Genomic DNA, 26,231 nt, shown 5'->3' with positions numbered 1-26,231 from the left:
TTATTTTTTATTTAAAATTAATCCAAAATAATATAAATAAGCTTAAATTATTAAAGGGTGCCCAAATTACCTGAATGAAGCAGCCCAACAAAACTGTCATAATTTACATTACTCTTATTTTGGGCCTGTGGCTTCTGTTAACTAATCCATTAAGGGTGTGTTTGTTCGGGTGATTGAATTTTAAATATACTGTATATTCTATTTTTTTTTCTAAAAAATATCAAGTTTAAACATTTATTTTTTATTTTTTATATTATTCTAAATCAATTTTGCATTCAAAATATCACATTATACAATTATTCAAATTCAAAATTTTTACTATTTAAATATCATTTCAAAATCCAAACCCCAAACAAACACACAATATTTTATTAATATATATATATATTAATTTTATTCTTTTAAATCTTTCAAAACTAAATTGAGATACCCAGCAAGTTTTTCTATTCAATATATATTAATATATTTTTTGATTTTTTCAATAAATAATTTTAATATAAATATGTTTGTATTTTATATATATATATATGAGATGGATGAAAAAAAAAAAAAAAAAATTAATAGAGCTTTTTGTTGCCGGTGGTCTTACAAAGATATATATATTATATACTAATACTTATAATGTTTTTATTTTAAAACATTTTTCAAATGAAGATTCAAAACCAAAACAAATAAAATAAAATTCAAACACAATAATTATTATCTAATTTTTAATTTTTTTTATAATGTGGAATCTACTGGTCAAATAAGCTCCTGATAAATTCTGACCGAATTTAATAGCGTGCAATACATAATCATACTTTTTTACACATCATATTACAAGAACAAGAACAATAAAATTATATTCATTGTCTATTTCGATAATTATATACAATTATACTCTTCTTTTCTTATATACACATTCTAATTTTCTATTGAATCTCTTGGTCACAAATTCACCTCACATTACCAAAGAAAAATGTCCATTTTTAGTTTGATCCTTATTTGTATTAATTATGTTCTTTATTCTCATTTGAGTTGTTTTGTTTTCTCTTCGACAAATTGCCCTAAGCCTACCCTTCTTTTAATACTTTTTTTTTTTTTCTCTCAACTTTTGTTTGGCAAGCTGCAAGCATTCGATAAGATCCTTAAGAATATCCTAAACTAAAAATTCATGATAAAATTCAAAAATTTGATAAAAACGTACCTTAGGGGACTCCTTTTGTGATTTTTCACACAAAGAATTGAGTGACTGATGATGATGTATACTTGCAGAGATTAAAGACAAGTGTTGTAGAGTTGATATGATATCCACATACATTCTATAGTTAAATCTCTATAATAGCTATTTCATCACATGAGCACCTTAATATTGATTTTGACTCACTGGTTCTCATCTTGCCGCCTAACTCCTTCATAATCTATCTATCTATCTATCTATCTGCAACTACTAAGCATATATCGTCGTCTACTTTCTCAATTCTACAACCATATATATTTGTTCAACCCAACTTGCCCATAAATGGCTAAATTAATTCAAACTGCCTTCTCTCATCTCATGACGAAACATAATCCAAATCACTGTTGCTTATTTTTATTTACTTTCAGATTATTGTATTAGCATCTAATCTGAAGATATTATTTGAAAGACCACAACTCTCCATCAAAGGATAACAACAAAATCTCCAAGATTGGTAGAAATCTCAATTTACTTCATTCCACAGAACTCTGTAAACATTGATTTATACACAGAGAGAGAGACAGACTGACAGACTTGACTGACTGATTCATGAGATAACAAACAAACGGAAACCCTAAGCACTTGAGAACGAGAGAGACCAAAAATAGATCGACAAGACTAATAAGCAACATTTGGAATCAAATCCAAACAAAGGCAAAACTAAATTCAGTCGGATACAGGAGGAGGAAACCATGGTTTTAACTCCTCCAGCTTCCATCGGGAGCGCCACCGCTTCTGTATCCACGATCGCCTCCATAACCGCCGCCTCCACGGCCACCACCGCCTCCATATCCACCGCCGCCCTCACGGCGTCCATAACCGCCTCCACCGCCGCCGCCTCCATATCCGCCCTCACGACGTCCATATCCACCGCCTCCACCACCATCACGGCGAGGGCCACGGAAACCACCGCCACCGCCACCACCGCCATTTCCGCGGGATTGAGCCTCGTTGACGGTTATGTTGCGTCCGTCGAGCTCCTGGCCGTTCATTCCTTCGATCGCATCTCTCATCGACTGCTCGTCTTCGAAAGTAACGAATCCGAAGCCTCTGGACCTTCCAGTCTCGCGATCGTTAATAATCTGCAACAGATCCAGCACAAAACACATACAAAAACATCAGATCCGCACAGATCCACACCAGATCTGTAACATATTCACACAAAACTGAAAAGCTTATCCGATCTTCAACCTTTCGTAAAAAGGATGGAAGACAGAACGTACCTTTTCATAGGTAAAATAGTAACAGAAACAGTAACAGTAGTAACTCAGAGTAACAGTAGTAACAGTAACAGTAGTAACGTTAACAGATCAGAGAGAATCAAGTCGGATCCGATCGATCTCTGCACAACGGACCTTCGACTCGATGACTTTGCCGTATTGTGAAAAGGCACGCTCGAGCGTCTGATCGGTGGTAGCCCAAGCAAGGCCACCAACAAAACACCTATACTCAACATCCGCCGACGCCATTGAAACGAGAATGAGTAAGAAGACGGGGATGAAGAAATAAACCCGCCTCTGAAATGTCTAGCGCAGCTGATGGGAAACGATAAATGAAAACAGCCCTATTTATACTGGTAGTCAGAGGTAGGTTTTGGCATGGGAGTAGATAACGTGCGCCGAGTGCGCACGGCGCACCCGAGTAAGACTATGCTAGTTGGTGAGAAACCGTGGTTAAAAGCGAGTAAGGGCCTGCTTGGGTGGTCCACTTGCGCTCGTAAAGATTAAAGGAAAAAAAAAAAAAAAAAAAAAAAAAAAAAGGAAGAAAACAAAGCAGTGTATATTCAATTATTCATAATTCATGGAATAGAATATGCAAAGTTAAAAATTAAATTTTGGTTCCTTTCTTTAGCGGTTTGTTTCTTTTTTCATTATTAAAATTGTTTTCTTTAATCAAAATATAATACTTTCTTTTTGGTTTTCTTTAATGATGTGATAGCCCGCTGCAACTGTAGAAAATAGGGTCGAAAATTTGAATATATAATCTTACTATCCCAAGACTAACTCTCGCGCATCAAAATACATTAAAATCTCTCAAGAATATAGACTCTTTTTTGTTTTTGTTTTTTTCTTTTCTTTTTTGGGTGTGGTGTTTTTTTTTTTATTTTAAATTAAAACTATAATTACGAGTGTATTTGGTTGTGATTTTAAATATAAATTAACATTATTTATTGTTAGAAATTTTAACCGTTCAAAATCTAATACGACAAGTCCCTCGATAAATAATTAGTTGGCCTATTTCATAGTCCAACCCACCGGATCGGCTCAACCCTTTAATCCTAAACCCATATATCCCAAACTGATTTAGTTAGGGGTTTGTTAGATGGTTTATTTTGAATATAAAATCCGATTAGAGAGTGAGGGCGAGACCGAGAGAGAGAGGGTGAGAGAGAGAAGTTCGAACTGTGAGTTTTCCGGTGAGGTTCGGGACCATTTTCTTGTGTTCATTCCGATGGACGTCTTGGCAATAAAAAATATATGCAATATCAATATAATTTTGTAGAGTATAAATTTTTCTATAATACTAAGTAAATAAAAAATACAGTTATTTATAATTAACATAAACTAATTTTATAAAAGTTATGGAGTTTTCAAAAGTATATAAAAATATTTATTATTTAAAAAAAGAAATATAAATAAAAGGGGGTTTTTTTTTAATGACGTGGGAACCCATAACCTCACGGTTATACGTCCAACCCCCACACCGCCAGACCATTCCTTACAAGACCAAAAAAATAAATAAATAAAAGAGTTTTGAGTGAATTACATATTGTGTTATATGTTAGTTAGTTAATTAAATTATTTAATATTTCATTCGTTCCACATAATTTATTTATTATTTTTATTTCGGTATGTCTCACATAATTTTTTTCTTTCAAAAATATAAATATATAATTTAATCACCTTTTATAATTATTTTTACGAATATATTTTTTAATTATATATTAATTATACAATACTTAAAATTTTGTGATCCAATTAAAATAGACAAATTAGTTAAGACAAAAATATTTGTTAATTATACTCCCTTCGTTCCGTTGGAAGGATGACTTTTGTTTTTTGCACGTAGATTTTTAATATTAGTATATTATTGAGTTGTAGTAAAAAAGACAAAAATATCCCTGTTACTATGGTGTAATATAAAAGTAATGACATTTGTGTAAAATATTGTAAATTAAAAATGTATTTATTATGTTAAGTAGGTAGTACAATTACTAAATTAGAAAATAATAAATAAAAAATAGTAACTTTTCAACGAAAAAAATATTTTAATTTAATTAATTTTATTAAAAAAATAAAAATATGTCAATAATTACGAACACAAATAAAACTAGAAACATACTCTTAACAAGATAATATTATTTTTTATACCATTGATATAATATTTCACATTTAATAAAAAAAAAATACTATTAATCCAAAATTAGAAACAAACACATTCTGAGGTACCGACGTGCAGTTGCGCTGAAAAACAAGAAACGAAGTGGTAGCGTTGACTTGACTTACTTCATAAAACTTGATTTTTCTAATAATTAAATAAATGTAATTCAGAAATTCAATCCCACTAGATATAATATTAGAGGAGCGTTAACCATGGTTAAACGAAGGTTTTCAAGATATTTTGTGTAACTGGGCCCTACGCGCACGTGACGCACCGCTGGCCGTAATTACTCGGTGGAATTTACAATATTATAATACTTTGATTTAATTAATTAATTAATTAATATATATATCTTGAAAGGCGGGCTTCTTCTTAAATAAATAATGAAGAAAACAGTGATGATTATTATTCATTCAGTGAGGAATAATTTTATTGGATTAATTGGATCCATATTTATTTATTTTTAGAACAGCAAAGCAAGGGTTTTAGAGATGCAATTTTGAATCAAATAACAATACACCTTTAATATTTGAAGCCCCAATTTGGTGGGCCCATTCTATTTATTGGGCCTTTTGCGCTCAAATATTCTCATACCTTTAGGCCCAATAAGCAGTACAGTTGAACATGGCTCAAGTTAAGTTTCAAATAATAATGTTGTCGTAAACAAAATTGTCACGTAGAAAAGTCTGTCGGAATTGATTTATTCGAAAAAAAATTCGGTCTCCTCAATAAAAAAATCGGGACTATTTTATGATATCCAAATAATTAATATAACAGGAAGACAAAAATAAACCTAATAAAACAAAGGAAAAAATGAAAAAAAGAAGCTGGAAATTGATTAACTTGCAAAAGAAATATTCGATGTTCAAGGAGAAAAAATTATAAAAAAAAAAAAAATTTGCAGAAAATTATTGAAAAAGAAAATGGAATAATGCGTGTGGAATCTGGTCGTAGATCTTGAATCTGGTTATTTTTTGTTTCTGGATAATCCCCTCCTCTTTTGAATAAATTTTCAATTTATTTAAATTTTTTCAAAAATCTCAATTACATTTTCAGGCCTCATTTGGGCCGGGTCAATCGAATAAGCGGGCCATGAAATTGCTGGGCCACGAACTACTTATATTGGGCCAAAACTGAATTTTTTATTTTGGGTATTTATTCTTGTAAAACATGGTATCAAAATAAGTTTAAATAAAAATTTGAATCAATATTTCACTTCAAATAAATTTTCAAACTACAACAAAACAATATCTAAATGTTTTTTTTTTTTTTTTTAAATATTATCACTGAATGTGACTAAGCATTGAAAAAAATGAACATATTAAGCAAAATAATCCCAGTATTAAGAAAGTCCAATTAAGTTTACATGTTGCAATAAATAAGAGAGAGAGATTGTGTGACAATATTAATGGCGGTGGTGTAATTAATTGCAAAGAATTTAAGTTTAGGAATGGGGCATGGCATGTGTTCGTGACCTTCAAGGAACGGAACGCGCCTGACGACACCCGCTCCTTCACCATTCATTAAATATCATTCTCTTCGAGAAAATTATTTATTTCTATTTATTAAATCATTAAATCTTGAATAAATAAAGTGCAATATTTGTTATAGTATTAACTAGGATAATTTAGAAATTAAGTGATGTGACGGAGAGAGAAATGTATATTTTTTTTTTTTTTATTTAGATAATGTGATTAGATAAAGTGTGGGATAAATATTAAGTATAATTAATTATTTCATATTTTGAAAATGTTGCAGAGTGTTTGGGATATACCAAAACAGAAAACGTTGCACGGTGTTTGGGACGGAGGGAGTATTTATTTTAATTTTGGTTTGATTGTTTTGTTTTGTTTTTTTTTTTAAAAAAAAAATTAAAAATAATTTAAATGCAATATTTTATAAAAGAACACTATGAATTTTATTAAAAAATTTACACTATGGATTAACTTTTTAGTTAAAATATTATACTCCTTTCGTCCCAGATATTATGTCTACGCTGTCGTAGACACTAGAATTTAAAAAATGTATAATTAGTAAATAATAAAGAATGAATTAGTAAAAATAATGAAATTAAGATAACTAATTAGTATAATTTAAATTAAAAAAATTATAAATTAAAAATTTTAAAATAAAATTAAAATGTATAATTTTTTTTTCCAAAAAAACAAAATGACAAAATAAGCTAGACGGTCGGAAAAAAAAATGAACATTATAAGTGAGACGGAATAAATATTATTTAACAAATTATTTTACTTTAAAAATATATACATTTTAAAAAAGGAGTTAAGAAAGACGAGCATAGGATTTGGGGTGACAAATAAATCCTTAGCCCATTGGGAGAAGAAAACAAGAACAAAATAAAGATAATGAATGTGATGCTGATTAAGTAGGTCGAAGGTAGTAATATATAAACAACTTTTATAAATCGGAATTATTATAGTAATTCTTTTTAATGTAATGATGACAGGCAGGCAGCCAAAATTAAGGTACATTTAATGGAATTAATTATGTAGCTGTCACGAATCATTAATGAAATTGTTTCTGAGAAGGTAATAATTATTGAATTAGGCAGTTTGAGAGTATTAGTAGGTACAATTTAGGATAATAATTAACCGCAATCGTTACCCGAAAATGCATTAAGTCCGACACGGACAAGTCAGATCATGATCTTACGGTCACACATTCAACCACTGTTACACCCAATTGTCCCTTACGAGTCTGAGTTATTGAATATATTTAGAATAGTTTTTCATATATGTAATTAATGGCAGTAGTCTGACCGTTAGATTTAATTGTTCACATTTAATTAGACTTCAAAATTAATAAAATTTAAATAAAATCAAGCACACTTTTACTGTAATTTTAATTTTTTTATTATTATTATTAATTCGAAATAATGAAAACAAATTATTTTTCATCACAACGAGTGTGTCGTTGTAATTTCCTATTCTTTTTGTTCGTTTCGATTTTTGTCAATTGCTTGTGTTCTTTCGCAAGCAAAAAGGACGCGTCGAGAGAAGCTCCCGGGATCCGAGCACCCAAGGGCTTCGTACACCCTTCTTCGCGGAGTCCAGGACCTCCACCAGCTGTCAATATCAAACCCTACAAACGCAACTACGAGACCCCAGGTCCCGGAGCTCCACCAATGGGCTTCTCACCTGTGACTGTGAGCTCTATTTCCATGGCCGAAACGGGCATCAATCGTAGACGAGGAGGTTAGAGAGAGTCGGGGCTTTTCCTTTCCGTTGGGTGTCTTTTTCCACAATTCATCGTAATTCTCACTTCAGTTTGGTGTCCAACAATGGTTGCAGCCTTTTCCTTTTCCTTTCCCTTTTCCCTTCCCCACAAATCACCATCGTCTTCTCCAATTTCCTCCTAAACCCTAACCTCGCCGGCAACAATGGCGGACTCCGGCGGAGCCACAATCTTAAGCAAAAAAACGCCGATCCTAGGCCAGAAGCTCTACGTCCTCATCATCGCAACCGTCCTCCTCGTCCTCGCAATTTTCCTTCTCGCCGTCCTATTCCTCCGCCACCGGACCTCCAAACGCCGCCGCATTGCCGCCAAAACCACCGCCGGCCTTCTGCCCCTGGTTTTCCGCGAGATCGATCCACGGCAAGGATTCAAACCGAATTCGGACAAAAACGAAGCAGAGAGAAACCACGGGAGCTCCGAGAGCAAGGAATCGAGCACGAATCGGAGCGAGTCGTCGTCGTCGACCTCCGACGGCGTCGGAAACTTGGGGTGGGGCAGATGGTACAGCCTGAAAGAGCTTCAATTAGCGACGAACCAGTTCTCCAGCGACAATGTCGTCGGAGAAGGAGGCTACGGCGTCGTTTATCGCGGAGTTCTGCAGGATGGCTCTCTGGCCGCCATTAAAAAGCTTCTCAACAACAAGTAAGCATCTCCATCGCCATGGAAACACCTTCAAATCTCAGATTAAAAGCTATAATGCAATTGTTCTATACAATTTGTTCATCTTAATTGAGATTTTGCTATGATATATCCAATTTCGTGAAAAACAGATCAAAGCATTTCCTGTAGCTAGAACTTTTGGTTAAATCATCTTCTACCTTTGCCTTTAGTTAACTCCATTTTTAGCTGTTGGGATGTCGCTGTAAGTTGCTGCATTTTCATTTTTCTTACTTTCTCAAATTCACATTCCCTTCAATCCTTACAAAATTGATACTTTCGTGTTTTCGGAAACACATTGATTCAAGCAACAAGCAATACTATTAATCGAATTCAATCTCTTTCGATTACCATTTTGTGGATTTATAATGTGCTGAATCGAAACAAACTCGACGATCAAACAGGGGTCAGGCGGAGAAGGAGTTTAAGGTGGAGGTCGAAGCAATCGGGAAAGTGAAACACAAGAACCTTGTCAGCCTCATAGGTTATTGCGCGGATGGCGCTCAGAGGTAACCGAAGTTGTCCCAATATTTCCATTGATGTGCACCTGATTCATCGAGTTTCTAACAGATCCTTTTCAACTTCTTTATATGTAATTAGAATGCTCGTCTATGAGTACATTAACAATGGCAATTTGGAGCAGTGGCTGCACGGTGCCGTAGGGCCGGTCAGCCCTTTAACTTGGGACATCCGAATGAAAATCGCCATCGGGACAGCCAGAGGGTAGGACAACTTTCAAATCACCACAAATTCATATTAAAAAACTCGATACAACATAGATGTCGATGACTCGATTTCTTTTTGTCCTTTCCAGCTTGGCGTACCTGCACGAAGGCTTGGAGCCGAAAGTAGTCCACCGCGACGTGAAATCGAGCAACATTCTTTTGGACAAGAAATGGAACCCGAAAGTGTCGGACTTCGGGCTTGCGAAGCTATTAGTTTCTGAGAAAAGCTACGTCACCACACGAGTAATGGGAACATTCGGGTCCGTTTTTCGTATCCGAAAATCTCTTTTTCTCGGCATACTGTTAATTAAACACGATTTTCTTACATATTATTTGCGCGATTATTGCAGGTACGTCTCCCCCGATTACGCGAGCACTGGAATGCTAAATGAAGGCAACGATGTCTACAGCTTCGGCGTTCTATTAATGGAAATAATTACGGGAAGGAGTCCGGTGGACTATTCGAAACCACCCGGCGAGGTAAGAAGTACTCTATCCATCATCCAAATTTATTTTCACTTTCGTTTTTCTGTTATCATCCAAATTTATTTTCACTTCTAACAAAAAAAATACCAATCTTTTCGCCTTTTTCTTTATTCAAAAGAAAATACTTTTATTTTTACCTACTTTACTTAAAATGTGTGACCGATGAAATGGACATACACTTTGATGACTGGAGGGAACACTAATTATCGAATCGTTTGATCGTCTAAAAGTTTAAGCTAATAGATATATCGACAGCTGTGAGATTTAAACACGGGACGTAAAAGACAATAAATTTAACTGTAAAAAAGTTTCTGCGACGACAGATGAATTTGGTGGATTGGTTCAAAGGAATGGTGGCGAGTCGGCGGGGGGAGGAATTGGCGGACCCTTTAATGGAGGTTGCGCCGCCTCCGAGAGCTTTGAAAAGAATTTTATTAGTTTGTCTTCGATGTATCGATTTGGATGCGAACAAACGGCCGAAGATGGGGCAGATCGTCCACATGCTTGAAGCCGACGAGTTTCCTTACCGCGCGGTGAGCATTGCTGTTGTCTGATTTCTCGGTGTCATTATTGATTAGTTGATTTTCGTTGTGATTGTTGTGCAGGAGCCTCGGGCGATTAGGGAGACGACGCCGCTGAATCGGGACGGGAAAGTGAAGGCTTTGGAGAAGGAGGAAGGTGAAAATAATCAGGAAGGAAGAAGAAGATGGAGATGAAGAAATGTAAGGCAGTAGTTTGTGCAGTGCATATGTAGAAGAGATACATACATACATATATATATATATATGTTTGTGAGTGAGTGTGTGTGTGTGTGTCCCCTTCTTGTTTCATTGGTGGACACTCCATGAATAAAGGAGCACATGTATGTATGTATTTTATGTATATATGTGGGAGTGATTGGGAGTGATTGGGGAGGTTTTGTAGGGACGATTAATTGATGGAGTTGTGGAATTAAATTCTTTTCTTAATGGATTTCTTTTTGTTTTTTTTTTTTTAAGAATTTTGTTGGGTGGGTATGTAATGTTCTCACTCACTCACCCAGCAGTTTGTTTGTTTACTTTTTATTTGGAGGGACCCCAGACAGGATCTCTTTTTTGCTTTCTCGTCATCATAGTATAAATTTGTTGACGATTAAAAAATTTAATCAATTGATATATATAGGTATAAATAAAGAAAATAATTTGGTAAGCACAACTAACTCCGTTGTCGTCCAGCGGTTAGGATATCTGGCTTTCACCCAGGAGACCCGGGTTCAATTCCCGGCAACGGAATTTTTATTTTGTTTTTCAAGCCTTGTGCAGCATTCAGCAAGCACTATTTCATCAATAAGCTTTTCAAAACACAATCAACTAGTAAACTTTTTTTACTAATTTTCAGAACTTGTGTCTAAACAAAAATGCAAAATGCACATCAAATGCAGAGTTAGAGTTACAGTATTTGGGGGACAAATCCATGTTATGAATATAGTACATGTCTTCGAATGTGTGATTTTGTTGAGCTTAACATGAAGTTCATCGTCACGGTTTAGGGTTTAGGCTGCTATCGACCTTGCCAGGCTGCTATGGATGGAATAATTGAGCTTCCATTCTTCTCCAACCTGCATAAAACTGCTGCCATCAATTAACATGTCTTTAAATTGATGAATGAGAGAGAGAGAGAGAGAGAGGGAGGGAGGAAGAGGGAGAGAACTTAGATATGTCTTCAATGGCTCGAACGACTTCCGAAGAATTTGTCTCGAGAACTTGTCCGCCCAGTATGATTTCGTCCAAAATTGTATGCACCTGCAAGTGATTTCCATGGCCTTCAATGACTTTCTTCTTATCATATATATATATAATGTGTTTGTAAATATTTGAACACAATTGCTAAGTTACAAGGAGAATGAAACTGACCTTGTTAAAATTGAACACTATATCGAGCTCACACACATTGCTGAAACACTTGTCCAATGTCTCCACGAAAACTGTCGACAATACAATTCAGACACGTGCGGATCAATGCAACCAAATCTTAACAGGAGAAACAACGTGGACATGTTTCAAATTGCAGAAACAAGTGTCCAGATTTTGGTGTATGGTTTCAGGGACTATAATAATCAAAGATTATGGAGCTAGAACAATCAAAAGACAGGAAAATGTATGGAGGAAATTAATTCCTACAACTGTTAGCTGTGAACATAAATAAAATATGAGGATAATTGAAATACAAACATTAAGAGATGAATAAGGAAAGCCACCAAAATAGATCAATTAAGTTGTGCATGTTGTGTTTGTTTCAAAGACTTCCACCAATTTTCATTATTCATCAGAACAATTTTTCCCCAAAAATATTAAATCAAACACTTATTTTTTATACTATACTAAAAACTAATTTTATATTCAAAACATTACATCAACACCTATTTATATCACATCATATCACTTTTCAAATATCAATCCAAACCCCCAAACAAACACACCAGGAAAGTGAGGACATCATTGGGTTTTGAGAAAACAAGAAAAGCATCCTTGAGAACTCTAAATGCTGAAATATGATGTGTCGAAATAGATGGAGCCTTTCCTCCATTAAAAATAAGAACGATGTGTAGTTCAATAGCCACCCTATTTGATTTAGATGACGATGTGTATATAGAAGTAAGTAAAAGTACAAATTTGAATAACAAAGATTCAACCAAGCGGACTACAAGAGGAAATGAAACTTCTATGTTAACATAAAGATGTCTGAACAGTATTCTTCAACAAAGAAGTTAGACGTTCAAACAAGATGTACGAGCATCTATTATTTTAACAGGCAACCATTAAAAGCTTATGACTTGTTAGAAAAATTACATCAACGACTCCAACAAAGAAGGAATATGAGAATAACCATGAAGTCAGGAACAAGCAAAATGCACAAACACCAAAAGAAGAAATAACCGTGGGGCAGAAAACCTCCATAAATGGCTAGAATTTTAAAACAAAAGAACTATATGTAGGCACTAGTTGGGGTGGCTGAAGTTACAATGCTTACTCCAATAATATAATTTTTCGAAGAACACTCACATTTACAGCAACAAATGAAAGGCTCTACGAATTCATCTACGCCTACGCCACTTTATATAAGAGTCAATCCTATACCAAAAATAAGTCTAATTCTATCTCCACAAGAGTTCTAATAACAAATAGACAATAGAAGATTAAACCAACTCAATAGGTTTTTCAATAAACTTCCGATTATAGGAAAAATCCTAACTGCACCTTAATGAAAATAAAAAACATTTTGTATCAATAACTGAGTTCCCTTTAGGCACATATGGATGTTTTCGGAGTCACAAAGTCCCTACACTGGCTGTCACATTCAAATTGGTTATCTTAATTCACGAAAAGATTTATGGCATTCATAATACATCACCCAAATCCTCGGGTATTAGAATGAAGTATTTTAATTGATTGTGGTTTCAATAACAGCCTAAGCATTGTCAAGATGAGATTTACTTGTGAAAATGAATTGAAGCAAAATAAAACAGAAAAGTAACAAGGCATACCTTGCATAAGATCTAGCATTGCAAGCTCATTCTCAGAATTATCGAATATGAAGACAAAGTACAATGTCGCGAAAGTTTTGTAAACCATTCGAACGTCCTGCAATTTGACATTCGTTTTTAGCAGAAAAGAGAGAAAAATTGATACTGATTATGTCCTCCTGGAAATGTTAGCAAATCAAATCTCCTTACCGGCCCCAGAAGAGTATCTACTTTAACAAAATTACTGACATTCTCAGCTCTACTGCATAGAACTGCAAGGATCAGCACAAAATTGATTTATGTTAAAGTTCAACCACTTTTCTCACATCGATCGAGTCCGGAAAAGCAAGAGAAACATTCATTTAGGGAAAGTTTAGAACCGACTTCTGTAAATACTTCGAATCAACTCCTGCTGCTTCTCTGGCGGCTAATCTTGCATATCAAATTGAATCGGTCAATCAAACCGATACGCCAATTAATAAGAAAGAAAGACGATTAAAGAACAGCGCAAACAGAAATATGGAAGTGATTTAAAAAATAATTTGGGGAGTATAGGAAGGAAGCGATTAGATTAGATTAGGTAACCTGAAATTCATAGAATTTGACGAGGCGAGGTTTGCCTTGATCGTTCATTATTAGAACTCCCTTAATCATAGTGTTAGTAGATTCGCCGTCGTCGTCCTCAATCTGGTGGCTTTCCTCTCTGTCTCCGGCGGCCGGCTTCCGTCAAAGGCACCGATTCTTTTGAGGGTGTCACGTAGTCTGTGATTTGTATTTTTGGTCTTTTTATGTTTTTTTTTCAGTAAAATTAAATTAAATTTTATAAAATGTTATACAGAATTAACTAAAGGTTATTTTTATTTTTATTTTATTTTTAATATTACTGCCCCAAGCTTTGTAGTCTTATTTTTAAGTAAAGGAAAAAAACACCCCTTATTATTTAAACAAAAGTTTATTAGACATTTGCTAGTGTGATTTTTCGGTCGGATATGATTTATAGGGTATTAGATTCGATAAGTTTATCCAGTGCGCATTTTTTGGATAATGGAAAAAAAAGTTTATTAGACAAAAAACATTGTGAATGGTAAGTTTTTGTTTTGAAAAAATAATCATATAGTTGAAATATTTAAAATAATTTTGACAATTTTATTTTTTATTAAAAATATATTTGTAATTTATATAAAAATTAAAAATATTTAGTATTAATATATTATTATTTTTATTATATAAAAAATAATATTTTTTAATGAGATATATAAAAATATAAAGAGAATATTTTTTTATTTGAGATATAGTAATTATTATTAAATTGAACTTACAAATAAAAATTTGTTCTTTTGAAATACAAAATCTAATTATTATTTCATTTGAGAAAAACATAGTACACACCTGAGAGAACACAATTTCATCCAAATTCCAAAATGATCTAAGTCATATAATATTAATTGTTTGGTTTTGATTTGAAATTAATTTCTTTATTTAAATTTTAATTTGAGTACTATTTTTAATTTTAAACCTAAAAAAACAAACCCAGTGTATTTTTATGATGATTTTGTTTCATTTGTTTTTTTTTTTTTGAAAATATCCCACACACAAATTGTTAATTGTAATGTTTCAATTTAATTTATATTAAAAAATTAAAGTTAAAAATAAAATTTGGATGTAAAGATTTGTAAGAGTAAATAATATAAACATTGAAAATAAAAAGTAATTTTTTCTTTTAATTATTTTAATCTTAGGGTCTTTTTTTGGCGTTGGTCAAGCAAAATCAACACTGCTACACGTTACTGATAAAAACATTCTAATTTCAAATAAAAATATTTAAACCAAATCTCAAACAATAAAACCCAAATTCTTATTATTTGTATGATTTGTTTATATACTTTTAAATTTATTCTTATTATCTAGATTTCAACTAATTTCTCTAAAAACAACACTAATTTTATATTATAAAATTTTAAATTCAAAATATTCCTACACACTAGTGAAATAGTAACTTTGTAAAAATATTTTTAAAAACACAACCTTGATAGGCAGAAAAAAAAATAAATGAAAGAATGATTAAATTCATAGAACATCAAATCAAATCCTATCATTTTACTTTTCTTTTTCAAACTTACAAAATTCTAAAAACCTCTAACTAATTCGAAATAATGAAAAACATCTTCCTTCTCTAATCTATATGACTAATCATTTATTTCAATTTCCATTTCCAGAATGCAATCAGGAGACTTCAAAAACCAAAAGCAGCACATAAGATGAGACATCAACAGCAAGAAAACCCCAATTTCCAATGAAGAAATTTGTACCACATTTAATTTTATTATAGAAAATCATACACAACTATAGAGTGAAACAATATTTAGTTTAGTAATAATAGAATGAAATAGGGTCGCCCCTCCCCTTCCAAAATTCCGATCTAAGTCTTTCTTTCAAGGAAACAAACAATCAACAAACAAACTACTCCAGCAGCCACAGACCAAAAAAGAATGCATACGACGCATAAGGCCCCGCGAATTTCTCCCCGATGTAGGCACCTCACAAATCTCGTCATGTTACGGATAGCAAATAACTCGTTGCGACAAAATAGAGAGAGAGGATGGATAGAATTAATTACCCGCTGGCAACAATTTCATGAATGGCGTCACTAACAGTCACGTCCTCCGACCTCACTGCCAGCTTCATTGCCACCTCCCTTGTCCCATCGATCCCGAACGACAGTCGGGCAAGGACCTTTACATTGCCTATGTACACACCAGACAACAAACAAGAATGCGATCTAGAGTTGCTTGCCACAATTTCTGTTCCCTGGAAATAACACAACACAATACAGCATAACGGAAGTGATCCCGAGCAAAACATAAGCGTAAAAATCTCCTAGTTGTAACAACGCGGAAACACAACGTGACAATTATTATATGGGCATTTGAGAATGTGTCGAGACTGATGGACTAACCTCACAAGGTTGCATGCCGAGAAGATTGATGACAGCATTCACAGCTTCTGCAAGGCTTTCGCGAGGCCCGAGACCATATTCATCTACACGTTCAGTCTCGGGATCCAAGCTTTCCCATGCGTTCTTAAAGTTGGAGACTCCCACCTTAACCATATAATCTGCAGCTACAACTTCAAAATCCTCAAGCTGATACTCATCTTCAACTCCATCATCTTCAGCCTCACCAGTAGCAGTATCAACCTATCACAAAATTTGAGGAAACAAAAGTAATCAAGAGGCAAATACAATGAATAAAGAATATGTCGTATAATGTCAGAAACCAATAGCGTACAACCGACAATGTAAGCAAAGCAACTAAGCAAAATTTATAGACTGAAAACGGAGAGTTCTCTCAGTACTAAGCAAAATTTAGCAAGACACATGGGGGATGATGCATAACTTCGTAGGAAATTACACCAATCGAAGGAAACACATGTTTTACCTCTTTAACAGTAAATCTCAACATATTCGAGAATTTTCCAACTGCAGGGACCCCTTCAGGTTTCTCAAATGCCACAAAGGTTTGGCCTGGTGTATCATAAGGAAGAGACTTTAAAGATTTGGTTCCAACTTCAGAGAACTCCTCAGCTTCAGAGGCGTCAACAATGACAGAAACCTAGCCACAGGAAGACAAGAGCTTAGAAGAGAATACTAAAACTGAAGTCGGGGGAGGAGATGAGATACTACTTAAAACAAGTTAGTTACATTTTCAAGCAGTTGTTCTGGTATTGTATTTGTGCAGTTGTACTGGAACAACACATGGCTGTCAAATATATGCTTGACAACATTAACAGCATACTCAGTTTCAGCTTCTGTAAGTTCCACTGGTACTGATGACTGAAAAAGAGCATGAAAAAATGATATAAGCAGGCCAGTAGTTTATAAATCACTAGGTACATCAGGGTAAGAATCTATAATTTTTTTGTTCACTAACCTTGAAAAGCTTCCCAAAGCTTGCGAATTCAGGAATAGAGGAAATAAGTCGTTCATAAGAATCGGCCACAGGAGGTGGGGCACCAGGTGGAGCACCCAAACCGCTTGGTTTTTTGCCTGGGGCTTTCTTCTCAGCATGATACTGAGATTTAACCTCTTTGGGTACAGAATTTATATCAAAAGGTTCTTCGGAAGGATTCTGTATCTGTTTCAAATCATTAGTGAGATCATGGCTTCAATTTAGCAGCAAAAGAATAAAACAATCACAAGTCAAGCTTTAGATATACAAAGATCGTATTAGCATGAAAACTTACATAGTTCTTCAAACTAGTCTCCATATTTGTCAATGGTACATCAAGCGACCCAAACAAAAATTCCTTCACATCTTTGCCACTTTCAGTGACTGAATCATCTTCAAGGGTGTTCAGATACAGTGTAGCTCTATCTCGAACCTGCAAGAAAATATGAGTTTCATGACCCAAAATGATGCCACCTTAAAGAGAAGTGCATAAACATTAATAGTATCAAACTATACAATATGACGGCAAGACTATTAGGAGACTAGGACAGCCTTCCACATAAAATGTATCTGATCATCTTTGGACAAATCAAAAAGTATTTTGTACTAAAAAACTCTACAAGTCGAAAAACAAAGATAATCACCAAACATATTTGCCTAATGAGAATACAACTTGATATTAGAGCATCATCATCATTTTTCCATACAGTTATCCCCTCAATCAGGTGTATGGATCACATGCCCCCATAGTGTTTGATCATAACAGGTACTCTTCTAAATTCAAATATAACATTTTTATTCTAATAATCTTCTTTCAATTTTTGTAAGTCTTTCCCTTTCTACTATAACCAAACCATCTTAAACATTTTATTTGTTTTTTCATTTTCTCACCAATCAATGTAAACGACACTTCCCTTTAATGGATTCATTATGTATTATAATAAGATTGCATAATAACATAAGGATAGTTAGAGAACTGAAGGAATAATATCCAACCCAGCTAAAAATAGGTGAATAAGGCTTGGAGTAATGTATCCCTAATGAGCTGAAGACATGTTTTCAGCACAAAAACTATACTTATTTGAAGTTGAAACTGCAAAATGAATGAAAGTATAGCATATGCATACTGTTTGTTACATTACTATGATACTATCTAGTTGGCAACCCATGGTGGTGTTTGTCACATGAAAGCTCAAACAGAATAGATCATAAATCCATATGCTACCAGAAGTAATACAAGCATCTTTGAATGGGAGGTTGGGGGCATAAAACTAACCTCATCATCGGTGTCGAAAAGGCAACGCCTCAACAGAATAAATATACGAGGCTGCACCAAAGGGAAAGACCAACATCTAGTAAGCAATTCATAATTCTTAGCAATGGTGGTTGTAACAAAAATTTTGGTCTTACTTTCAGTGACTCAACCAGGGCACCAAATTTTGCTAGTGTGCTCACAGCACTGGCACGAACAGTAGCATTCTCAAGTATTACTCGATTGTAGATGTACCGGATGTATTTACTAGGATCAGAGGTCTTAGGACCCTCATTCCCAAGAAAGTGAAGTATCTAAAGATCAAAAGAGAAATGAAATTAATAAAATAAAATTCTATAGATCTAATCTGGCCCAAGTGTAGCCTAGTGAAAAAAGGAAATTCCACCACGAAGGTAAAATTTGACCTGGGTAGAAAGATATGTGAATTCACAATCTTCAATGAATTCACACAAGTGCAGAAGTCCACTTTCTTTGGCATCTGGAATATCTCTAATTAAAATTACAATTGAATCAACAATTGCCTTTTTGTACTCGAACCCACCTTCTTCTCTCAAGATATTACTTAAGAAATTCATCCTGAAAAAAGAAGTCCAGAAGATCAATAATGATGAAATACAAAAATTAAATGTGCTTTTTTGTTTTTTTCTGTAAACTTCTGGTTTTCACAGAAAACTCTGCAATCACTCACAAAGATCTGTACTTGAGGGGGAATTTCAGACACAAAGATCTAATTGCTTCAACCACAACAATCTTGAATTCATCAGCAATATCAGACATGAAATTAGTAATCTGTTTCATCAGGCGGTCAACACTAGATTCATTTCCTGTTTTCAGCAGAGTGGTAATGGCAAGAGTGGCAATACTTCTATTCTGATCCGAAATCAAGCTTTCCATATCTATGTTACAATTTGTCACAGCCATGGGATGTGTCATAGCCACCTGCAGCATTGAAGCAAGAGAGCTGGTCAGAAAAAATGCTAAGAACTTAAAAAAGGACCATAAAAATGGAACTATCAAGTTGGCCATGCCTGAAGTTGTTACTTTAATTGCACATATTCTTCTTAATATACTCGTATTAATTCTTAACATCACAGTAGAACTCAATAGCTTGTGCAGTAGTTACAGGACAAGAACAAGTTGAATCATAAGATGCAGGCTTCTAACAGGAAAAAACTCTATTTCTTGGCAATCAGAGACATTATGCATATCATATGGTCGAGCAAGCTAAATCATATATAGATTACATCAATGTAGTTGAGGTGCAGCCGTCTGGTCAAACTTCAACAGTGACCTTTTTGAGTTGCATTTGCAGAAATTGTTATTGAAGATACACAGATATTTGCATGCTAGGCTTATCCACTTTCTCCAGCCACAGGCATAGCAGAAATTGTAAATGAAAATAGACATACATTTTCATGCTAGGCTTATTCACTTTCTCCAGCCACAGCATTAGCAAAAATTGTTAATAAAGACATTTTCATGCCAGGCTTACGCACATTCTCAGGACCACAGTTGTGAAAACTTTATTCAATAAATAATGAGCATGCTGGGTAACTTATAATAAATAAAAACTTCTTTAATTAAAACCAAACCACCCACCAAGCTGAATACTTTTAAAGGCTAATCCATTTTCTTGACAACATAAGATAACCATTTAAGTAAATGCATTTATAACAAACACTGACTGAAGTAAGAAGAAAGAACTAAATCCAAAGAATTTAAGGAAAGAACATAATTACCAAATATTAATTAATGGTAAAAGAATCATATATTCAGAAGACCGGATTCAATCTGTATAGGAACACATACCTTATTCAAAGTTCGAATAGCTGCAAACCTAAGCACTGGCTTTGAAGAGCTTAGGAAAAGTTGCATAACAGTTATGGCAGGAGTCAACTCCCGAGTAGTTACATTGCTTAACTCTGTGATTGCCTTAGCTGCTTCAAAGATAACCATTTCAGCTTTATGACGTAGGCAACCCTCTAGATAGTCATAGAATGGGCGGTCTCCTGTCTGGAGATTAACCCCTGACTCTCTGATAACCTATATAACTCCAGAACCAATGTAGTCTCAGTGAAAAATCAAAAGCAAAAGTCAATTCACAAATCCTCATAAAATTTTAAATATAACACCTGACAAGTATAGCGAATCAATAGACACTGTGCTAATGGAGAACGAACACTGCCCTTTGTCAAGCTTGTAACCAACTTGCTTACTGCTAATCGATCATTTTGTCGGATCTGCAAAGTCAGACATTACTTGTAAAGACACAAACCAGCTTGGTAATATTTGGGACTTCTCCATGCTTCAAAATCAACAGAAAATCTCATTTTTATTTAAATTTTCAAAAAGAGAAAAACCTGCCCAAAAATAAAAGATAAATAAAGCAAAATTCTATGTGCAAAAAGGTCTGCATGATGCTCAAAGGGACTTAATCATGGAACTGAAACAAGCATAGTACAGCAATAACAAATCTTACCTATAATTCATCTAAATTCAGTTCATGACAAAGGAAAAGCCCAAGCTGGGGACTTGATGGTGAAAGAATTGTTCTATTATATTTTACCACATTATAAATCAAGTTACCTGGTGGAGCAGAGCAAGTGCATGGAATTGTACAAGAGCAGCACGAGATTGAACAGCTTCTTGTACTTCATTACTCCATCTTTTTACTATCTCTGGATTTGTCTGTTAAAATAATATCATTCATATAAACCTCGAGAATTTTAATGATGTAATAGGTACAAATACTACAACTCAAAAACTGTACCTGTAGCAGATGAATGCCGCTCACAAGGGCAGCACTAGCAACCACTGGATTTTTGTCCACAATAGCCTGCTTTAGGTATCTCTCTATTTGCGTCAACAATGTTCCATCAGTAATCCTACACAGCACACGGATAGCATTCGCCCGATACATATCTGTGCGGCTATTCATATCTTTCATTAGGGAGCTAGTGACAATAATAACCTGACCAGAAAAAAACGAAAAAGTTAATTGTCCACTTCCGAGGAAAGCATGGAAGCAGCAACAACCTATTCAGCTCAGCTAAAGAAATATAACATACACCCAAGTTACCTCATCTGCAGAGGGAGAAAGCTCCTTTATCATTAAATAAACCATCCTTCTCAATCCAATATCTTTGGACTGAAACAGCTTCGTGACAGCAAAAAATACTTCAGTAGCCTCAACCTGGAAATTAAGAAGAAAAAAACATCATACATAGAAGCAAGCAAATACATTTGCTAACAAAAAGCTAAATAATATCATACAAACATTTGGTCTATTCTCTTCATACAAGGAAGCTAACGTGGAAGTAGAGAAAAGATCAGGATTCAAAATTTTGTGGAGTGTTTTGCAGTGTTCATAGCATAGGTACACAAGAAAATTCTGAAAACAGGAGCATATAAGCTCTTGACTGCTGCAGTATAAGTGGTGCACTACATGGTGAATCATTTTCCTCATTTGAAGGCTAACTTTAGAGCTCTAGAAGATGTATAGCATATTGTTCCTGTTGAGTGCTTAGTGTTTTTCAATGACGCATATGCATAAGTGGATAAGGGCAAGTTTGCTCCATGGCTGTCAAAAGGATATTTTTAGGCTTTATAGTGCACCAATTTCAACAAGTTTTTGCTGAGAAGAATATTCAGTGAAAAAGGCAATGATGAATTTCAAAAAGGAAAATGTTGCTATAGAAATGCCACATGGTACAGACAAGAAGGTGTAGATAGAGATGGGAGCCAAGATGGTAGCTAACAAGGTGTAGCAGCACTCTGGGGCATGCTGATGGAATGTACCCAACCAGGGTGAAGAATGAGGATCAGCCAGATCCTTAATCCAGAGTGAGCATGCTGATTGATCAACTATTGATCATGGAAGGAGGATTATATCACAATCTCAGTATACTCAAGACTTCTTTACTATATATGCATATCAACAGCGTGAATGTGGAGAAAATTTACGTGCCTTACATTGGGATGAAACTTTTTGTGCAAGTCCTAAAAGTAGCTCATGGGAATGAATGAATAGATAAGAGTATCCTAAGAACATGCCAAGGGATATTATTGAGTTTCCTAAGAATATATGTTCACTTTGTTGCAAGTGGACTTACAAGGAGTATTTTTCATTATTTTTGAGTTGAGGAGCTCAGGGTTAGTGCTCATGTGGTACTAAGGGTTTGAATTTAAGCAAGGATGTAATTTTTTATGAAATATTCTATGATGGATTGGCAAAAACGCATGCCTAACAAAGCAAAGGATTGAACATGGAGAAAGTTAACATTTATCTCAATAGTACAAAATGTTTGCGCCAACTAGTATAAATGGAAGTCTGAACCATTTTAACCTTCAAAATATTCTATGGTAGATTGGCAATAACACATGCATGAAAGGTAGCAAGCATTTATCATGCCCAAACACTAATGTTTTTGGTAAGCCTACAAGGACACCAAGATGGGACCATTCGTGTAGTGTCGCATAGCCTATTCTGTACAAGCTAACCAAGATGATATTCAATATTACCCAGTTTCCACTTGCCACAAGCAATACTGGATTATTACTCAAAGCATATAGCATCACAGTTGGTGTTAGTGTTTCTGTCATCCGAAACTCTGAAGATGTGTGGTAGTGTGTGTATTGAGTATAGATATTGGAGGCAATAATAACTGGGGAGTCTGACCTTTGTGAATGTTTCTCCCTGATTTAGAAGATATAGAAGCTTTGTAATGACCTACAGGAAGGAAATGAAACCCCTATATTACCTTGATCCCAGAGGAAAACATTGATAAGATGGAAATGGAAAAAAGAGAAAATTATAAAAACAAGAAGAAGTAGAATTACCTGTGAACATCTCCTTGCATCCAATTGAGGGTCATTGAACACCCTAGCTTCCTGCAACACTGCGCCCTTCTCGATCCCGAAAAAAGGGGAGTACTCCACTGCAAGTTTGAAAGTGCAACATAATAATATATAAACCTAATTAGGACATAACCAAACTCCAAACATCATGCATATAGCACAAATTTGTTCAATGTTAACCTCTTAAATGAAATAAAAAAATTGACACTAAAAAATGGATAAATCAACTAAATCTGCCTTCCCTGCATCAGATACAGCAGTACAGGAGTTCTAAATAAGAATGAAACTGAGATACTCCAGCTCGTCAGTACCACCAATGTGAATAACATTAACAAGAGTTCAATCTCCTATTCCGATTGCTCAACTCATCAAATCCGTGTTTCTAAAATAAAGAACGACAGATAGATCTAAGGCTGACTTGAAATCTGGTAAAGCCAAAATGCACATCAGAGCTACGATTGACTCAATTCTAAGTTAATGCGAGTCACACCAAGAAACACTGGTATATTCGCTAACTTTTATACAGCGGAAAGACAAATCAATTCCTTCCTCTGAGGAATCCTAACTGAGAATCAATTCTATTCTCGCAGACCGTCGGTACCTGTAATTCCGAATTCGAAGAACATCGCAGATCTGAATCCGAGATCAAGTTCGACATATAAACCAAATGCGAAGGACAGAATCAAATCAATTGGTGAATTAAAAGTATCTCAGTACGAATGAATCGAGTTCGAGAAATGCACCTTCTTCGTCGCGATCGTCGTCTTTCTTGACAAGCGGTTGCGCCATCGCGTGTAGATATTCCTTGGATCCGAATCAAATGCGCCGGTGGCAGAGATCAACAATCCTGTGAGGACAATGGGCGGATCTTCCCTCAGTTACTCTGGTAAATGTGCAAAAAGAAAACTGGAGTAGAGAGAGTGGGGGGAGTGCAGGTAGATCTCTCCTCCTCTTCTATTCTATTCTCTCTTGTCAAAGCTGCAACGCTATTTGACGCCAATAGTTGTCGGGGCGTTTGTGCGGATCTCTACATTTACCGTTTGTTAATAAGACATTGTAGCTCAGCTTATAAATATGAAATTTGGTAACATCCCTTTTCTTTTTTTATAATTAAAATTGATATATATTTCTACATACGTTAATGTTTGATATTATCATTTGATTTTATATATAAAAATAATTATATATAATAATATATTTTTAATTTAAGTAAAAATATTTATTTTATATATTGATTATAAATGATTCATTTTCAAATTATTTTTAATATTTTTGAGCCAACGCAACAATAGAATCAATGTAAAGTGAAATTATTTTATATTTATGAATTATTACAATTAACCAATATAATATTATATTAATTAAAATTGCAGAAGTACATTAGGGCGTGTTTGTTTACAAAATTTCTTCAAATTTATATCATTCATCAATTTTTTTTTAAAAAAAATATCAAATCAAATACTTATTTTTATTTATTATATTATATTGAAAATTACTTTTATATTCAAAATATCATATCATCACATATTTATATCAAATCATACAACTAGTTTAATTCAAAATTTTTATTATTCAATTTTAATTCAAAATCCAAAAACCTCCAAACAAACACAGTGCAACCCCGAAATCCCACCAATTAGTGAAAAGTCCTGTATGAATACAATAGGGTGTGTTTGGTTGGGGGATTTTTCCCCACAAAAACTATTCATCTCATTTTTTTCTTCAAAAATATCAAATCAATTACTTATTTTTATTTTTTTATATTATACTAAAAATCAATTTTATATTCAAAACATTACATCAACACATATTTATATCACATCATATAACTATTCAAATTCAAAATTTTTACTATTCAAATCCCAACTCAAAATCAAAACTTCCAAACAAACAAACCCTAAAAGACTCAGAGTGCCAACAACAACTGATTATATGGCATTTGAAATGAACATGATAAGAGTGGCGCCCGCAATCTCTATATGGACATATTGGCCGAGTGAAAGAGGGTCTAGAACTCCGAGGAAGCCAAGAAAAAGTCGGAGACCGCAAAGAAGAATTGACGACAGAAAATGTTTTGAAATAAGCAAAAAAATGGTACTAAATTCTTACTTCAAAAACATATGTCATATATATTGTAGTGATATGTGTATATTGTCTTAATCCTAATATAGTGACTAGATAACTTAGTATGCATGGCCTCAGACAAAGCACCATGATCGGGTTAACTACATCAACCCAAAAAGCTTTCCAAATTGACGTAAGTTAAGCTGAGAACTACAAATATAATTTTTAATTCATGTTGATTACATTAATTCTTGAAAATTTTAAAATGATTTGAATGCGATAGAGCTGGATTTGACGCAGCAATGCAACACCAAATTCAACAAAAATAAGGTATTTTGCTCATGATTCCTAATAAATCATATCTTCGAATTGGATACTTTATCACCTATTGTGCCGAGTGAGCAATTGTAGTTCAGTAGCAACAATCGTATCACATGATATATAGACATTCAGTAGCATCCGGAGCGAAGATAGAAACTCGGTAAGATGATTGATTTAGAACGTTGACCATCACATTTAGCACATTGATGCTCTGAAGAGTTTTTAGGAAGAAAACAAAAACGAGTTCAATCCCTAAAATCACGATAAAAAATAAATAAAAAAACTTCGGATATTATACATCACAAAAATTTTACAAGGAATAAAATATGTTGTAAATACCAAATTATATTCAATTTATTATCACTCGCAAAAATCTTGCAAGAATATTCCTCGCAAATTTTGTCGCAATATAGCTACAACAAGAATGGATGGATCATAAATTTTTTGGGAGACATGAAAATCTGCATTTGCCAGGGAAAGTTTTCCTCGCAATTTCATAGTTTCCTTTTTTTTTTTTTTGTAGTTTATTTTTAATTTAATAAAT

General features: G+C 34.1%; 4 protein-coding genes and 1 non-coding gene across 6 annotated transcripts; 2 read left to right on the top strand and 3 right to left on the bottom strand.

Annotated features, from left to right (window-relative positions):
- Window positions 1-1,670: 1,670 nt before the first annotated feature.
- Window positions 1,671-2,769, bottom strand: LOC127261105 (glycine-rich RNA-binding protein GRP2A-like). Its single transcript, XM_051289301.1, has 2 exons — window positions 2,575-2,769; window positions 1,671-2,301 (listed from the first exon to the last, which is right to left on the bottom strand). The coding sequence occupies exons 1-2, from the start codon at window positions 2,686-2,688 to the stop codon at window positions 1,918-1,920; spliced, it is 498 nt and encodes a 165-aa protein (XP_051145258.1). The 5' UTR covers window positions 2,689-2,769; the 3' UTR covers window positions 1,671-1,917.
- A 4,981-nt stretch (window positions 2,770-7,750) lies between these two features.
- On the top strand, window positions 7,751-10,689 carry LOC127260384 (probable receptor-like serine/threonine-protein kinase At4g34500). Its single transcript, XM_051288106.1, has 7 exons — window positions 7,751-8,497; window positions 8,917-9,021; window positions 9,113-9,235; window positions 9,327-9,497; window positions 9,588-9,717; window positions 10,047-10,256; window positions 10,329-10,689. Exons 1-7 carry the CDS (start codon window positions 8,001-8,003, stop codon window positions 10,437-10,439), a joined length of 1,347 nt encoding a protein of 448 aa, XP_051144063.1. The 5' UTR covers window positions 7,751-8,000; the 3' UTR covers window positions 10,440-10,689.
- A 233-nt stretch (window positions 10,690-10,922) lies between these two features.
- Window positions 10,923-10,994, top strand: TRNAE-UUC (transfer RNA glutamic acid (anticodon UUC)). The gene has a single exon. It is a non-coding gene; the product is annotated as a tRNA-Glu (tRNA).
- A 73-nt stretch (window positions 10,995-11,067) lies between these two features.
- Window positions 11,068-14,002, bottom strand: LOC127260564 (AP-3 complex subunit sigma). 2 transcript variants are annotated; one of them, XM_051288334.1, is made up of 7 exons: window positions 13,811-14,002; window positions 13,610-13,652; window positions 13,436-13,497; window positions 13,247-13,343; window positions 11,616-11,686; window positions 11,413-11,504; window positions 11,068-11,330 (listed from the first exon to the last, which is right to left on the bottom strand). In XM_051288334.1, the coding sequence occupies exons 1-7, from the start codon at window positions 13,877-13,879 to the stop codon at window positions 11,255-11,257; spliced, it is 510 nt and encodes a 169-aa protein (XP_051144291.1). In that variant the 5' UTR covers window positions 13,880-14,002; the 3' UTR covers window positions 11,068-11,254. The 2 variants fall into 2 exon arrangements, with proteins under 2 accessions (XP_051144291.1, XP_051144292.1); XM_051288335.1 differs by having other exon boundaries at window positions 11,069-11,320; window positions 13,811-14,001.
- A 1,489-nt stretch (window positions 14,003-15,491) lies between these two features.
- Window positions 15,492-24,328, bottom strand: LOC127260980 (coatomer subunit gamma-like). The gene is made up of 18 exons (XM_051289078.1): window positions 24,046-24,328; window positions 23,285-23,382; window positions 23,124-23,174; window positions 21,525-21,638; window positions 21,216-21,416; window positions 21,032-21,133; window positions 20,578-20,685; window positions 20,255-20,488; window positions 19,134-19,384; window positions 18,850-19,021; window positions 18,583-18,738; window positions 18,449-18,499; window positions 17,468-17,605; window positions 17,155-17,358; window positions 16,926-17,057; window positions 16,663-16,836; window positions 16,182-16,421; window positions 15,492-16,033 (listed from the first exon to the last, which is right to left on the bottom strand). Exons 1-18 carry the CDS (start codon window positions 24,089-24,091, stop codon window positions 15,839-15,841), a joined length of 2,667 nt encoding a protein of 888 aa, XP_051145035.1. The 5' UTR covers window positions 24,092-24,328; the 3' UTR covers window positions 15,492-15,838.
- Window positions 24,329-26,231: the final 1,903 nt, after the last annotated feature.

Source organism: Andrographis paniculata, unplaced genomic scaffold (assembly GCF_009805555.1).
Source record: "Andrographis paniculata isolate CXL003 unplaced genomic scaffold, ASM980555v1 Contig62END, whole genome shotgun sequence".
In the NCBI taxonomy this organism is placed as follows: Eukaryota; Viridiplantae; Streptophyta; class Magnoliopsida; order Lamiales; family Acanthaceae; genus Andrographis; species Andrographis paniculata.
This window is presented reverse-complemented; position numbering and strand designations above follow the sequence as displayed.

Excerpts from the sequence above, each read along its gene's own strand:
- LOC127260384 (XM_051288106.1), top strand. The coding sequence starts at position 8,001 with ATGGCGGACTCCGGCGGAGCCACAATCTTAAGCAAAAAAACGCCGATC. Across the intron at positions 9,498-9,587 it reads CGAGTAATGGGAACATTCGG|GTACGTCTCCCCCGATTACG; the intron begins GTCCGTTTTTCG and ends CGATTATTGCAG. Across the intron at positions 9,718-10,046 it reads ATTCGAAACCACCCGGCGAG|ATGAATTTGGTGGATTGGTT; the intron begins GTAAGAAGTACT and ends CTGCGACGACAG.
- LOC127261105 (XM_051289301.1), bottom strand. The coding sequence starts at position 2,688 with ATGGCGTCGGCGGATGTTGAGTATAGGTGTTTTGTTGGTGGCCTTGCT. Across the intron at positions 2,302-2,574 it reads GCAAAGTCATCGAGTCGAAG|ATTATTAACGATCGCGAGAC; the intron begins GTCCGTTGTGCA and ends GATCTGTTGCAG.
- LOC127260564 (XM_051288334.1), bottom strand. The coding sequence starts at position 13,879 with ATGATTAAGGGAGTTCTAATAATGAACGATCAAGGCAAACCTCGCCTC. Across the intron at positions 13,498-13,609 it reads GATTCGAAGTATTTACAGAA|TTCTATGCAGTAGAGCTGAG; the intron begins GTCGGTTCTAAA and ends TGATCCTTGCAG. Across the intron at positions 13,344-13,435 it reads TAGATACTCTTCTGGGGCCG|GACGTTCGAATGGTTTACAA; the intron begins GTAAGGAGATTT and ends GTCAAATTGCAG.
- LOC127260980 (XM_051289078.1), bottom strand. The coding sequence starts at position 24,091 with ATGGCGCAACCGCTTGTCAAGAAAGACGACGATCGCGACGAAGAAG. Across the intron at positions 18,500-18,582 it reads CCCTGGTTGAGTCACTGAAA|CCTCGTATATTTATTCTGTT; the intron begins GTAAGACCAAAA and ends CCTTTGGTGCAG. Across the intron at positions 17,359-17,467 it reads AGACTAGTTTGAAGAACTAT|ATACAGAATCCTTCCGAAGA; the intron begins GTAAGTTTTCAT and ends GATTTGAAACAG.